This window comes from Syngnathus scovelli, chromosome 10, assembly GCF_024217435.2.
Source record: "Syngnathus scovelli strain Florida chromosome 10, RoL_Ssco_1.2, whole genome shotgun sequence".
Lineage (NCBI taxonomy): Eukaryota > Metazoa > Chordata > Actinopteri > Syngnathiformes > Syngnathidae > Syngnathus > Syngnathus scovelli.
In genome coordinates, this window is record NC_090856.1 from 7,406,258 (window position 1) to 7,421,564 (window position 15,307).

Sequence of the window (15,307 nt, forward strand, 5' to 3'; positions counted from 1 at the left end):
TGCCTTTCATCTGCAGTGAAAGCATCTCCCTTGAACACCTGCTTGAATTAGCTAGAAGTAGAAGAGCTCAGGTTCCAGGGGACTCAATTGTTTCATAAAATGCTGTATGAGTGTGATGAAAGGAGACGAGTTACATTTAAAAGAGATGAATTTGATTTGTTCCATGAAACTGTACGTAAGGCAAAACACACGCTATCGGAAAATCATCTTTCCCCATTGAAATGAATGCAAATGCCATGTTTCAGCATTCCCCCAAAACATTGACGATTCATATCTCAAAACGCTCGTAAATTGAGTGCAGCAACAACAGCACTTCAGACACTTCAAAATTTGCAGTTTGATTATAATTTGATGGATCTATCACAGCTCAATGTGCGGTGTAAGACTGAATCTTGGCACCAGTCGGTTGCTAGCACAATCCATGATGACCAGTGAAAACTGCAACTTCATATGACCCGAAACTGCAGTCCAGTCACATTAAATTACAACCATGATACAGTAGCAAAAAAGAAAGTCAGCTCTATTTGCCCTTTGACCAAACAAGCTAGTTCATTTGTCGGTCTCGAAGCCTCCATGCTGGTTGTGCTTTGAAATACCATCTACTGGATAATCAAAAACATTCTCATCATCTGCCCTTTCCACAGAGGACTTGAACAGCAATCATATGAGGTAGATCTGCTGCTTTTTATGTCCACAACACTTCTGTTTTAAAAGTGGGTTATATGTTGTTATTTGTTTCAGAGGTTTATTCTTTTCTAAGATGCAACGGAATTAAACCTACACAATCTTGATTATAATAGAGCACAACTTTAAAACGAGAGCATATTAATGTTGATTTAAAAATCTGATCATAAAACATTCCGCTCATCTTGTAGATCCACATCGAAAACATTTGTTATAAGAACTGTGGCTAATTTTCCCAAGACCACTGCCTTGGTGATGTCATACATCTTCTCCTGTCTTTGGGATTCAGAGAAGAGACTTAGTGGGTTATAAAAAATGTTTTTGCAGATTGCTTTGGATATATTTGTAAGGAACCCACATGATTCTATCTAAGCATAACCAAAACTAGACAAAGCATAACGGTAAAATACAAGGCTGAGGGCGAAAGCATGAGGGTAGATGACTAATCAAGAGCCCCAGAGATCCCACCCAGTGAGGACCTTCTGCGACTTGCATGAATGGCCATTATCCACAAGGATCAGCCCAGCGAATGACGGGAAAAGGTAAGCTTCACACAAAGACTCTCCAGTTAAGGACTACATTAGAGCTGTGGCTACATTTTGATGATCAGTCATCTTGTATTGTATGAGAGAAGTCCACAAGACTCATGAAGCAAACAGCCACACACGATTTCTTTTCATTATACAAGCAACAACAACAACTCAAGAAAATTGGCAAGGATCAAGGTATCAATGAGACACCACTTGTAATGTCCTTGTAATAACTCACGAACATTAGAGTTAAAAGAATACTGTTTCCTGTAACAAGAGATAGTGAAGGTGACTGCAAACAGCCAATTAATGATTCGTGGCAAGGTCTCTGCATAAATAAGTACAAAAGGCAGTCTTAACACATTAGCTGAAAACACAAGTTACTGGAATGTGTGGTTCCTAGCAATTGTATGGTTTTAAATAATAAACCCTGACCTGCTGTTTCCACTACCGGATGCAAAGACAGGATGCCAATAAAAAAAGAGGAAACGCGAGGCTGAGGCAATGTCTCGTCACAATCAAAAATATGATTTACATTCTTCAGATGTATGTTTTATCTCATTTTGTCACACAAAAGTATCATCAATCTGTAGCATAGCTGTGACGTTTGAGCAACAACTGCAGGTTTTGAAAAGTGATGCAGTCGGCATGTGTCCTTCACAACCTCTGACAAAAAAAAAAAAAAAAAAAAAGCATGTGTAGTGTAGCCCAATGAATGAAATTGCTAGTTCAAGCCAAACGTGGCATTACTCTCCTTAGTAGCCAGGTGAAAAGAGGTGTGTGTTTGGCATGGGTGGGAGTATGTCAGCACTCTGCAATGCTCTGCATGACAAACACCAACCTCGGGCCAGCTGTGACAAAGCACTAATCCAACAAAATCCCTCCTTCCTTTGCTGAAAATCCTAATGAGGATTTGAAGTGCTCAGCAGGGAGGAGACCCAGGGGCTGTGGCTACACCTTGCCACTGCTCATTGTCTCCTTATCTCCAAAGCCGGTTGGTGATGAAAGAGACATGACAGCACGGTGGGCCTTCGTACACAAGGCCCCCTTGCCTGCCTGGCACCATGTGGATCCAGATTCAACAGTTGGTTATGGACAACCCAAATGACAGCAAGCGAGAGAAACAGAGACAAAATAACAGGATTGGTTTGACTCACCAGTGATTCATCACTGTTTTAGGGTAGATAAAAATGTTTAGATAAAAACTCCGACTACACAACTTGTTTGTCAGTCTTGATGTCAGAATACCAAATACATTTGTTCAGTATCGTAGGCCAGGTCAGAGGCCACATTACAAATCTGACAGCAAAAGGAATGTGTGCTGCTGCACGGTCTGAAGACACAAGTTGTCGCGTGTTGTTTAAAGGCTTCCAGTTTTTTTCAGGAACTTGTGTTTGGTTCTCATCAGATAAAACACAATTAAGTTACTTTATGGTGTTTCTATAAAAGTAACCCAAACAAGTTTGTAACTTTAGTCACAACAGAAACTCGTCATATACCGTGAGGGAACTAAGCTCTTGGTTGTTTTCTTTTTTGTACTATTTAGCAGAAAATGTCTAAGGTTCCACAAGCTAATATTTTGACAGATAATATTATGCTTTTATTTTAGAAACATTTTTGGGCTGAGAAAAAATTGCCTGGTGGAAAGATAGAAAATGATTGTGCAGGGTAACAGAACACAGCCTCTCCTATAGGGAAAGTATTGACTGGACTTGGGGCTTTGTTTTAATGGACTTACTTGTATATAATACATTTGAAAACCATTTTATGAGCAATTTTGAGTTTGCTTGAAGTCATAAGATATAACTGCCCGAGAAAATTGTGGCATGGCAGTGGGTGGCGCAAGATGGTGTCCTTACAGGTTCTGGCTTGCATTAAGCTCTCAGCTTTTACTTCCAGTAATTACATTTTGAGACACCCTGATTGTCTATTTCACTCCATTCACTTTGAGATTAAGGTTTAAAGCCTCTTCTCCTTTGCTTTCACGTGATCCAAAAAGAAAGGACTTTTAAAGGTGCCCTTCTGTATTGTCCTTGAAAAATTTCAAGTACTACAAACAAGTGAAGCTGTGACAAGAAACAGGGGTTGATGTAAGGGAGGATGGGTGTTAAGGTTAGTTGGTTAGGTCACTATAAATGTTTTAAAAGAAATAAAAGTTTGCTCTCTGAAAGCTTTTAATCATGACAAGTATTTACATGTCAATCACCTCTGAGATACAGAATAACTGAATAAAACAATTAAAGTTACAATTAAAGTTACACAAACCTAATGACCTAGTTTACATGTTTTTTTTTTTCGATACACAAATCCTTTGTATTATTGTTTCCCTTTAAAGCCACAATGGTAATTTATCAACTGCTTACATTTTATTCTGATTGTTCACTGTTAGAAAAACTTTAAAACACCAGGAGCAGAGAAACGAAGCACATCTTTTCTTGATTGATTCTCAGTTGTGTGTCTGACATGTGGCAACTCCCCCCCCCCACTCCCCCCTTTTCCTTGACACAGAAACATTGCTCCACTCTATAATTCGAGAAATCTTAGGCAAAGTCTTTGAAGAGAACGCACTGCTGATGCTAAGTGTGAATTGTTATTCACTTCCTGAAGTCGACAAATCCTCTCAGCTTGGCTACAAAACACGAGCTGACTTGGGAGGCAGTTTAATCATGTATTACGGAAGGAAATCATCACTGCATTACACATTACCAAAACATGACAGTATTCTTTTGTAAATCACATCTTCGGCTAAATTTGCTTAGGTTGCCATGGTAACGACCACAGAGGACACCAGGAGGACAAAGGAAATGAACCTGCGATTACATATCAAAGTTGAGCGACTTCCATGACAGACAATTTGATTACTTGTTAAGTGTACTCTTGTCAAAATTCTTGTTGTGCTGTGCGCAATACAGAATGTGCAAATGTTAAGTCTTGAACAATGAATGCTCATCATAAATCTGTGCAATCCTTTGAAAAGCAAACTTTTCATCCTCCTCTGTGTGAGCACAGGAATAATATTCAGACTTTTGAAGATGAGCATTACTTTCAATCGCTCAAGTGGAGATTCAGCATTTTAAAATTATTATGAATTGTAATATTTGTATGCAGACATTTGCTTTGCTAGAATGAGTTGATTTGTGTGTGCATATTGACTGAAGAATGTTTTATTTTCTGGGAGTATTCTGTGGTATACTTTGCTAACAAGAGACACTCTGAAAGGAAACTCACTGTGGCTTTCTCACAAAGCTGTTTTGTATTGCTTTCTTTTTCAGTTCAGTTATTCTTCATCTACTATCTACCGCTCCTATTTACGTACTCCTTTTACATAGCTCCCTTTGTTTTCAGACAGCACAGTCAGGTTAACCAGGGCTTTCAGAACAAGCTGGCAAACCTGCATTCCTAAAACTGAAGCTGTGAAACAGTTTATTTATTTGTGTTTTACTGGTTAAATGATAGAGACGTTTGAATGTCTCTTAAAGCAGATTGTTATGGTGTTTATTTGAATTATTAGTACTTTATTGCTATTCTTCACTTTATGGCATTCTAACAGGTATTTTGGATAGTATTTATTTGGTCATTGGATGTTTTTGTTTATTACATACACATTTCTTTTGCTTTCCATAGGGTATGTGTGATTTATTTGAAAGAAAGAAAAAAAGATAAAAGAAAACTGCCATTCATTTTATGGATCCTAAAGGAATGATACTATTTGGTTCAAGAGGTTCAAGATGGAAGGTATATTAAAGGGGCATAATGTAGCCTTTACTTATATTATTTGCTCTCTAATATTTAAACAGGGACTATTTCTTTTATCTCAAGTTTGATTATCCCTGAGACAACGCATGTTTTACCAAACCTGTGTTGAGTTTGTGATTTATCAAGAGGCATTCCAACAGGTCAGTATGTCACTTGGGAGCTTAAGAAAGTCAAATTCAGTGCTATTGAGAAATCTCGACTTTGGTATGGGTCAAGCCTGAAATACAAAGACATTGACCCCTCCCACAACGGAATGCAAGAATGTCCTTTGTGAGACGTTATCAGTTTGTGGTAAACACCCATGTCAACTTCACACCCCAATTTGTGCTAAAGGCTTTTAGGAGATATAGAAACGATTAGTCCAAATCCTGAAGCATTACAAACACAGCGATGACTCCATCACTACTGACCTCATACATACTCATTTAGGTCAGAATATGAAATACAGTTAAAATGCTTTGTGATCAAATTCAACAGTTGTGATTAGAAAAGAGAATGTGTTGCCTCTTAAGTAATACTATCTCCTAATTCTATTATCACACAGCATGATGTGCACTTGCTGGTATGCAGTCTAAAATCAATATCCAAATGTCCTCTCAGACAATGCCATTTCAGTTGAGCTCTAAATCGTTTTTAGATCTGTATGAAGACCACCCAATGATTGCATGAATAGTGACAAAAATTTCATCCAATCACTGTACAGTCACACCGTGCAATGTGCCCAGAAACACAAGTCACAGCAAAGCTCGAGAATACACGCTGAGTGAGGTAATGAAATTTTGGTGCTATCTGTAGTACCCTAAAAGTGGATATGACAAGAGAAAAAAAAAATACTTCTGGTCGTAATAGGTACGCTTCAAACATGTAAGGCAAAATTGCATATTTTAAGTTTTAAAGGATAAGGTGGTATTACATTTATACGTGTGACTATATTAATAATAATTAATTTCTGCAAGGAAGAGCATTTTTTTTAAATGTTCTTATCTTAGCGTAATATAAACTTAATCCCATAAAATGACAGAAAAAAAAACACCTCTATTGTAGTCAAATTTCTGAAACAAAAGCTATTCACTTGTCTGTTAGCTCTGTGCTGTAGATATATAGACGCACATTTTCTTTCCTAGATAAGGTAGTGAAGGAAAACAAAAGCAGGAATATAGGATGAAAGGCTCGGGATGACAGTGAACCAGCTGTGTAAATATAGATGAAAGACACATATACACGTGGACCGCAATCCAAGCGACATCCCTGGACATGGAGGATGAGACATACATTGCAATTGGAGGTCACAACACAATGGCCTTCAGCAAAAGGAATAATGTTGTATGTGTGTCTTCCTTCCGAATACTAACTTCTAACTATTTACAACATTTCACTAACTCATTTAATTCAATTATAAAAATGCATTAAAAAGATATTAGGCATAGACGCAGTTTAATGAAGCGTGTGGACTTGGGGATATTGTTTGTAATGAACTGTTTCAGCACTGATCTCTGCAGCTGAGATGGGAAATGGGACTGACATGAAAGAAGGGGGTGCAAAGTAACAATAATGACAAATGTTATCAATAGCCAAACTGAGTGTGCATTATTTAATAGCTTTTGCATATTTCTACTTACAACCACATGTACGTCAAACAAGCTTTACTTATTAAAATGTGACAAAAGTTAGTTTAGCAGAGGATAGAACTGTCAAACTTTTCTACTTTTCAAGTTTTGGCCTTTAAAAGAAAAAAAAAGGGGTGTTGGGCATGACACAATTTTGAAAACACAACAGGTCACATATGAAGACAGAAAAAAATTCACACTCACATACACAGTGTCACTGAGTGAGAACTGCATTGAATGTTATAATTGTGATTTCTACTTGCTTTTTGTTTTCTTCTAAATATTTCTGACAATTTGTTTGTTTTCTGCAAACCTCGTTTGCATGTCAGCAATACATGTCAGAGAACAACTATGCAACCTTGAGACCAGCATCATGATTGCCATATTTATGTGTTTGGTTTATCTTATGTACATGATTAGATTTACAGTAGCCTACCACCGCATTAAGAATCCATGTAGTGCCAGGTAAAAGCTCAAGCTCTCTAAGATTCCAACAATCTCCATTTGCTCAAGGTGTAGTCACATTATAAGCCTGGAAAATTGCAAACTCTTATCGCTGCATGACGTGAGACGTAAGATGATGTATGTTGCCAGCATTGATGAAATTCTGCTTCTCAGTGTTTGCCAAACCCAGTGAAGCTGAAAGGAGCCAGCCACACACTCCTATTCTTGTGTGACTGTAAAAATCCAAGCTAGATGACATAAACTAAACATAAATTGTATGTCATGGGTGTCTTATCTGACATGTTGCATTAATATACCAATTTGTTTCAATAATCTCACATTATAGGACTCCTTAAAAATTCCCAGAAGGGAAGACTGGGCAAGAGCTAAAACAGTTGTCACCAAAGAAAAACAAATCTATAATGGTTCTTCTGATATACTACACTAAACAGAAGCAAAAAATGTTTAGACCAATCATCAATTACCAGAATGCTGCACCGCTACTGCAGTGATTAAAGTCGAATAAGTAGAGGAAAGTGTTTATGATATGCAGTTTAGACATATAAATCTGGCCATTAGGATACAACTGAGACTGATTTAATCAAAGCTAAAATGCACCATGATTAAAACATCAACATATTTGAGGTGTGAAATCTGTGAGCGCTGGCCACAACACAGAACATTTGGGCTTGAAATTTTTAAAAAAGCATCCCGCTCTGATGCCACTGGGAACAACTGGCGCTCTCAAGCAGAAAATCTCTGGCAAATCACAATTTGTCTGAGATATACCGGCTAATGAAAGAGCTCCCGATCATCCCTAACCGCCAGAGCCTACGGTCCTCAGAGCCACATTACTTAGACATGCACTGTGGGACCTCAGAGTAGCAGCATGAGCGTTACATTTTCATTGCTCATTCGAGAATTCCTAAATAAGTCTATAAGAAAGAAAATTCCCCACTGAGTGCCTGACTGCCAGTGAGCCTGAAACACACAGGATGCTATAAAATGATGGTATGAAAACAAAGTGGTCGGTTTTTACAGTCTCAAAGAGTTTCACGTGCACTTACCCTCGGTGGAGTGGACTTGCGCCAGGGTGATGATAAACCAGCACAAGGTGTGTAGTTTCCACATGGTGCCAAACGTTGGTGGTCTCTTGGAGCTTTTTGTGTTGTGACAAAGAGCTTCTGATTGAAAAAGTCCAATCCAAACGATCTTAGAGATGGTCGTCATTGATCCTCTCACCTGTCAGGGGAGGACACCGAGAAAGAACGTCAGTTTGACGGTGAAATTGGAGTCCTCAAAGAACACACATTTACTACAAGATGTCTCCAAAATGTGAGTTGGATTCGGTTTAGGGGGGTGAGCATTTTGCAAACCCACACAAACTGCAAAATAAGTGCATGAAGTCAATAATTGTGAAAGGGGGGAAATCCTTTGATGGCATCTGGAAACAGGACCACCTAACCGGCCAGATCTGGGTGCAACCAATACTGTCAAACAGACGGAGCCCGCCCTTGTCCAACCCTACTGTGACTAATGGAAGAGGGATGTGACACCTTATCAACCCTCAATCTCACTCCACTATTATATGTTTTAAAATTTCCATCTATATATCATAGCCCATGCCTACCACCCAGGAGCACATGAGCCATGTCACAAAGATTTTAAAATGATGCTGATTTATTAAGACATCTCCGATTTGAATTCGACTCTCGTTTTCCGACAGAGCGTTGACATGAGCCAAGAGTGAAAATGCGCCAAACCGATAGGAAGCGGCCAACTGTGAGCTCCACCGCTTTCTGTATCCACATGCACGAAAAATATTAAATCAGCTGAGGGCAGCGTTAAATGGAAAAATCATACGGCTTAGTGAACACGACCCAACATGTTTTTCAACATCTTCAGTTTGGTGAAATAGTGACATTATATTTAAAACCCACCGAACCAGTTAAACATCTACAGCATCATCACAAAGGGCCAATCTATGACTTACACGAGTCAGTATCCCCCACTATTATCTGCTTCAGATATTCTAGCCGCAAGTCAAGAAGCAAAATTGCCTTTTCCACCCCCGAGGCGCCGGCAAACAAATACGTAAACACTTGAGAGCAAATGGTCAACAGTCTTTGTTGTGACTGACCACAAAGTTATCTCTGCATCCCCACCCTTTCACTCCCGAGCAGGATTCCTGTCTCCCCACCTCATCCATACCTGTCCCACTAGTAGGACTTTGTTTGAATGTTTGTTTTTGCTCTCTTTCGCTACAAAAGCAAATGGCCTCCTCCCAAGTCATGGATATACCAGTGGGGCTACGCAGGGTGAAACCTAACGCCAACCTGCACGTCCAGGCAGGCGTCTCACACTACTGACAGCTCCCTTTTTGTCAGCCTGTTTACATTGGTGGGCTAAACTCGGTCTAGCACATTTACCAAAGGATGTAGCATCACTTAGGCACTTAGGCAATGGGGCACATTTTTCTCCTCAAAAAAATTCAACCCTATCAAGAACAGCTATGTCCTTCTTGATGTCTCTGCAACCGTTCTCTGAATGTTAGCCTTCATGCACAACATTCTGCCTGTCGCGTGCAGCTAGAGCAGAAAAATTCAGCTCCTCCTCACTGGAGAATATTCCTTGGCTGCAAAGCGTTTGATCTATTTTGTGTTTGCTAGTTCCCAGACAGCGTAGTACTTCACGGGCATGAAAACATGCAGCATGCACACATTAGGCAACAAAGTTGTAATTAAGTCCACCATAATCACCTCATCTAATATGACAGTATGCCTCACATGAGACCTCTAATTTCAGAGCCATTATAATGAGGTTAGCGGGAAAACGGGACACGACATCAGTGTATGTTTAGGTCCAGTGAATTGATATATAGTTTCATTGATTTGAAGTTTTACAGCCCCTAAATTGGAAAATACGTAGAGGAGCGTATATATGAAGTTTGCAAAATTTGGATTGGATTATTTCTTCTTGGTGGGGGTCTTAGCTCTACTGAGTGTCATTTTTCCTGCAAGTTGTTAGTGTATATCACAGGGGTCAAACTTAAGATACGGCCCGCCATATCATTTTATGTGGCCCGCGAAGACAAATTGTGCATCAAATTTGTGTCATTACTAGAATTGCAAATTGTCTTGACTATTAATATCTTTCTTTTTTAAATATTTGACCAGTTATTACCCGTCTGATTTGAAAACAACTTATTACGTTTGTTTTGTAGCTTTTACTGTATATAATATGAGGTGCTCATACATTTATTTGGGTTGACAGTTATAATGGCCCTCTGAAAGAAGCTATGACTAAAATGCGGCCCATGAAAAAAATGAGTTTGACATCCCTGGTGTATATGATGAGGCCTTGTGTTTGCCGTCTGTACAATAAAGCTGCAAAGGGAGCATAAAGGCTTTTAAGATCCTTGTAAACACGCACAGGCTTAGCACTGACTTTTGTCCACTTAGAATACTTATGGTGCATAGAAAGAAGCATGACAATAATCCCATGCTAAAACTAGCTAAAATAATTGCTGTGACCTTTAGAAGTTGTTAAGATGGATTTTTATGTATTAGAGACCAAGGAATAATGAATTATTACCCTGGTTACATTAAATTGTGTTTAAATACCAGAAATCTAGCACCCAGTTCACGCTATGACCTCTTCTGTGCACGCAGAGACTCTCAAATAAGTTAATATGGCAGATAAGCATTCACATGTCATGTGCAATATGAAATACAGATGCCTGACGGCTCACGACCTTGAGTGAGGTGGAGGGGTTATGCTGTTTACATCACAGTATTGCCCTCCCCTAATTCTAATGGAAATGGATGTTAACAAAGAGACTTTCCTGGTTCGGCTGAGATTAATGGTCTGAATTAAAAGATTAACCTCAAACTTGTTTGACATTATCAGGAAAACACTCGCAAGTCTTCTGTCAAATCAAATTGTCTCCATAGAACACAGAACTACGTATTACTTTAATCCTTGTATGCCTCTGTGTCTATATTTTAATCCAAACAATCTCATAGACCTGAGCAGCGCATTACCTCAATTGTCTGAAGACAAAAAACAAATGCATCTTAACACATTTGCATTGGAGGCAGTGAACTCCGCCGCCATGAGGTAAATACAGAGTGTATTTCCCTCATATACATGTACAGAGTTGTTCTACAAATCGATCATAACAGTCTTGTACTTAATGTATTTTGTCTCATGCTGTGAGTGTTCAACATGCACAGACACCAAAAGCACAGACCGGAGGGACACTGACTGACTGGTATTCTTCTCATTAGACGCGCCAGAGTCTCCACTCTCTGCTGGAGCTTGCTTTTTTCTCCCCAAGCCTTTAAACAGCGCCGCCGCCAGTGATCGTATTGAGTCCCCTCCATACCGCTGTGATCTAAGAACAGGTGTTTGCATCTACAGACTCAAGCCAGACAGATGATGAAGGGCATCAGCAATAGACTGGATTGATTCCAAAGGCATAATCAAAGCACCGATTGGCCAGTTGTTAAATTGAGAGAGCCATTTTTTGTCGTTCAGGTTTTTTTTTTTTTTTTATGCATGTAATCATTACAGGCAGGTGTTTAAGTATCTCGTAAAATGAAGATGCTCCAGGGGTGTGTATGACATACTGTTTTAAAACAAATCAGTTGCATTTATAGTGAACTGCAAAATAGGGGCTTTGTAGCTAACAGGAAGGGGGCGATTAGAAGAGACAGGAGGAGGGCTGATTGAAAAGGGCAGTTTGAAATTTGAATTGGAAGGGGTGGGGGTAGGGTCTGAGAACAAGAGGCAGATGTGAAAGAATGCATGGCTTCTCCAAGACAAAGCTTTTGGTTATCCCTCTTGGGCTGTTAGAGGGTCGCGGGAGAATAGAGGAAGAGTTGGGCTTTTCTATTAAAAGAGGTCTGGGAGGGAGAAGGGGGGGGGGGGGTGTCTGAGAATAAAAGGACTTGAGTGGGGGAGGGGATTCGAGTTACAATAAAAAGATTGACAGCTTGCAAGTCTTGCTTGACCCTTGAATTAGCCCTTCTGCTTTCAACAAACTCCAAGAAAGAGTTGGGATGTTAATTGTCAGAGAACATCACAGGGATGCAAAAGAGGCCTCGACATTCATCCATCCTCAAATGTAAATCAGTGCCAACGGACCACCGCGTGTTTGAATCGGAAAGTTGTTTCTATTGGTTCTTCCCAATAGCAAACATAAATTCATACATACTGTAAGACCCCCTCATCTCCAACTTCGAAAGGACTAAACTACCCGCGGACTCAGAGCTAGGATGCCAAACACTCAGACACTGCCGCGGAAAGAAAATACTTCTCCCCAGAATAGATTGTTTCCGTGCTTCTCCATGGCTGAAGACGTACGAGTACAATATGGAAAGCGGAAATCAGAAAATTTGCACTCCCGAGGACAGAGTGGACTGATGATCAGATGAGTCTGGAGCCCCGCTGAGCTCGATATGGGGCAGGGAGGAATCATCCGTTGACCTATTCTACAGATGGAATGATTGAGAGCAACCCGGGAATGGCATCCTCCCAAACGCTGTGTGACTGCTGGTGCCCCCCTCCCCTCACCCCAAACAACGGCCTTGACCGGAGATCACGCAAGGGGAATACCAGGGCCAACTTGCACATAGTGCAACAGAATCAGATTGGGGTGTACAGTGGGGGTGATGATTTGAAGCAACAGGGGGTTGGAAAGTGGGACTCTAAAATGGAAGCAAAAAATAAAAGAAATTAGAAGAGAAAATGTGCGTTTAAAGCTTTCCCAAAGTATGACAAGGCATTGCAGTCGATACTTTCTTATACCATCTTAGCTAAACCTAATTTGAATTTTACTTCTATGCAAGCATCAGTTTCAGAGGCACAAACAATTCCACGACAGAGCCTATGACAGCAGCATGGTGCTTGTCGGGCTCATTGCTTTTGTGTTTGCAGCATTCATCAATTTTATGAGCCACTCAATTCATTGATGATCTGTGCTTCCCACTGATCAGGACATATGGCTATGAAATAAAGCAATCATGAGCCATTGGTTCAAACAATACAATTTATAATACTGGAACATCTCAACAAACAAAGACAAAAAGTTTATCCAGTCCAGGTAGACAAAACAGCAGCGAATAAGCGAAGATGTGGAAAGGTGTGCGCTGTGATTCAGCCTTATCACTTTCTGTCTGAATATATATATTTGACATCCATAGCTTTATAATCACTTCAGCAATGCACTGAAAATCCTATTAGTGCCGCCAGACACCTATACCTGTCTGTCCATAGGGATTATCGCAAAATGATTCGACACGGCAACAAACTTGTAATGCAGGTTCGATAAATCTGAGTTGTAATTTTGATGTTTAACTGGCAACTGAAGTGGATTATCCGGAAGGGAATTTCAAAATGTCATTTCCACTTGCTGATAGCACAAAACTATTCTTTCAGCTCGCTTGAGATAAGACTGATTGTGCCTGGACCATTAAACGGTCTTTTTGCCAAATGTTCCCCGTGTCTGGTAATTACTAGGCTGACATTAATACCGTAGGATAAATAGGAAGATCATGAATGGGAATGGGCATTTCATGGTGATAGGAGCTGCCAATCAAGCCCAATAGGTAGTTGATCAGCCATAATTCACCTTGAAATACCCAAATGTATGCAATGCCTATAGAGTAAACTCCACTGGCCAGAAACCCGATTCAATTAGAATGTGCACATAAATGCTCTGCCTGGTTGTTGATCAGAGAGTACATTAGGACACCATAAAAGCAACATTTACACTGGGACCCAGTTGGCCATGGCTAAATGAGTGCAACCAAATTGACTGAACTCAGCTGTGTAACTAAACACTACTGAATCCAACACAAGAAAATCCGAATATATATTTTCAGCAACTGAGTCTCATGTCAGTCGATTAAGGCTCTGATTACTCAATATTGCCTATATTTAAAAACCTTTATTGAACGGCAGTATGAACTTAGTCCTGTTTCCCCACAGCTCGTCATTGATACTGTGATAAACCATGAGAAAACATTATATATTATAGAATAAAGATTATTTTTTGAATGGCGCAAATTCTCATTGCACAATAACTTTGCCGCTGTTGCCACCGGGATCATAGTGTGAACGCAGCCTAACCAAAAGCGAGGTCAAAACTCTCACTGCGTTCGGCCTCACCATAAATTTGTTAATTATTTATTACCATGCCCATGTTTGTTAGCTAAAAAGGAAGCAAGCCCTTTGGTTATATGCGGTGTGGTTTTACTGTACAATAATAACGTCGCTGTATTTACACGGATGTGCACCAGTAAGCGGCTTGTGCGACCCTCTAACCCCCTCCTTATTTCAAAATGAGCAGCTGCGTGGTTAAAAACACGGCTCTGTCTTTGTATTAAGGGCCCAGCATCAATAATGCACTGTGATCGCCTGGCAGTATTAAACAGGATTATTAATTTTTAAAATAGAGGACAGCGACATAAAACATGTACAAGGTAACTGAGATGATGATGCTGTGTGATGGAAGCTAAAATAAGGCACTGTCAATGCCTTTGTTAGAGATAACGGGGAATACTGGAAATCCACCTTAAAGTCTTTGTAAATTATTGACTCAAATATAAAATAGCATAAAACCATAATGCATGTTGTTTGTGCCAAACTTTTTATTGCTATCCAATGCGGAAAAACCTAAACATTAATCACATCACCACTATAAAATACATGACATCAGCTTTGATAAGAAATAACGGCTGCTGGGGTTCTGCTATTCATTTGAGTATCCGTACTTAACAACCTTCTTATAAAATCATAGAATGATTAATCATAATAGATGATGAATAAAAACAGAAACGTGTCAAAGATAAAGGAAACATGATCTGAGTTGGTTTTGAATTAAGCAAAGGAATACTGTCATGCAAGTTCAAGTTATTTATTAATTTAATTTTATTTTATTTTGAGGCATGTTTCCGCAGCTTGCTCAGAAGCAAATCTTTGAGCAAGATATGGATTACCTCATTGGTCCTAGTGCTATTTTGTGTACGTGTGTGAATGAAATGTACGGTATTCCAAAAATAAAAATAGTGTGACGGGGTTAATGAGTGCAAAAGCAATGCATGCAATTGATGGTATTACATAAATGAAGCCCATTACATTAGTGACAATTGCATCTAACAATGATGCAATAGCACCTTTGACTTAGATCCACCTCCTCATGACATGATAAAAATAAACCTAATGATAATCGTTGCATGTCACTCATTCTTGAAGCGTGCCAATTCTTTGAGATTAAAGGCT

The 15,307-nt window shown here is 39.6% G+C and overlaps 1 protein-coding gene across 14 annotated transcripts in view; it reads right to left on the reverse strand.

Annotated features, from left to right (window-relative positions):
* The window catches only part of adgrl2a (adhesion G protein-coupled receptor L2a), a 184,759-nt gene that overhangs the window by 65,877 nt on the left and 103,575 nt on the right, over positions 1-15,307 (reverse strand). For all 14 annotated transcript variants that reach the window (XM_049721365.1, XM_049721376.2, XM_049721388.2 and 11 more), the window contains one exon: positions 8,089-8,263. In XM_049721365.1, coding sequence (XP_049577322.1) covers positions 8,089-8,251 — 163 coding nt within the window. In that variant the 5' untranslated portion in view covers positions 8,252-8,263. The remainder of the gene's footprint in view (positions 1-8,088; positions 8,264-15,307) is intronic.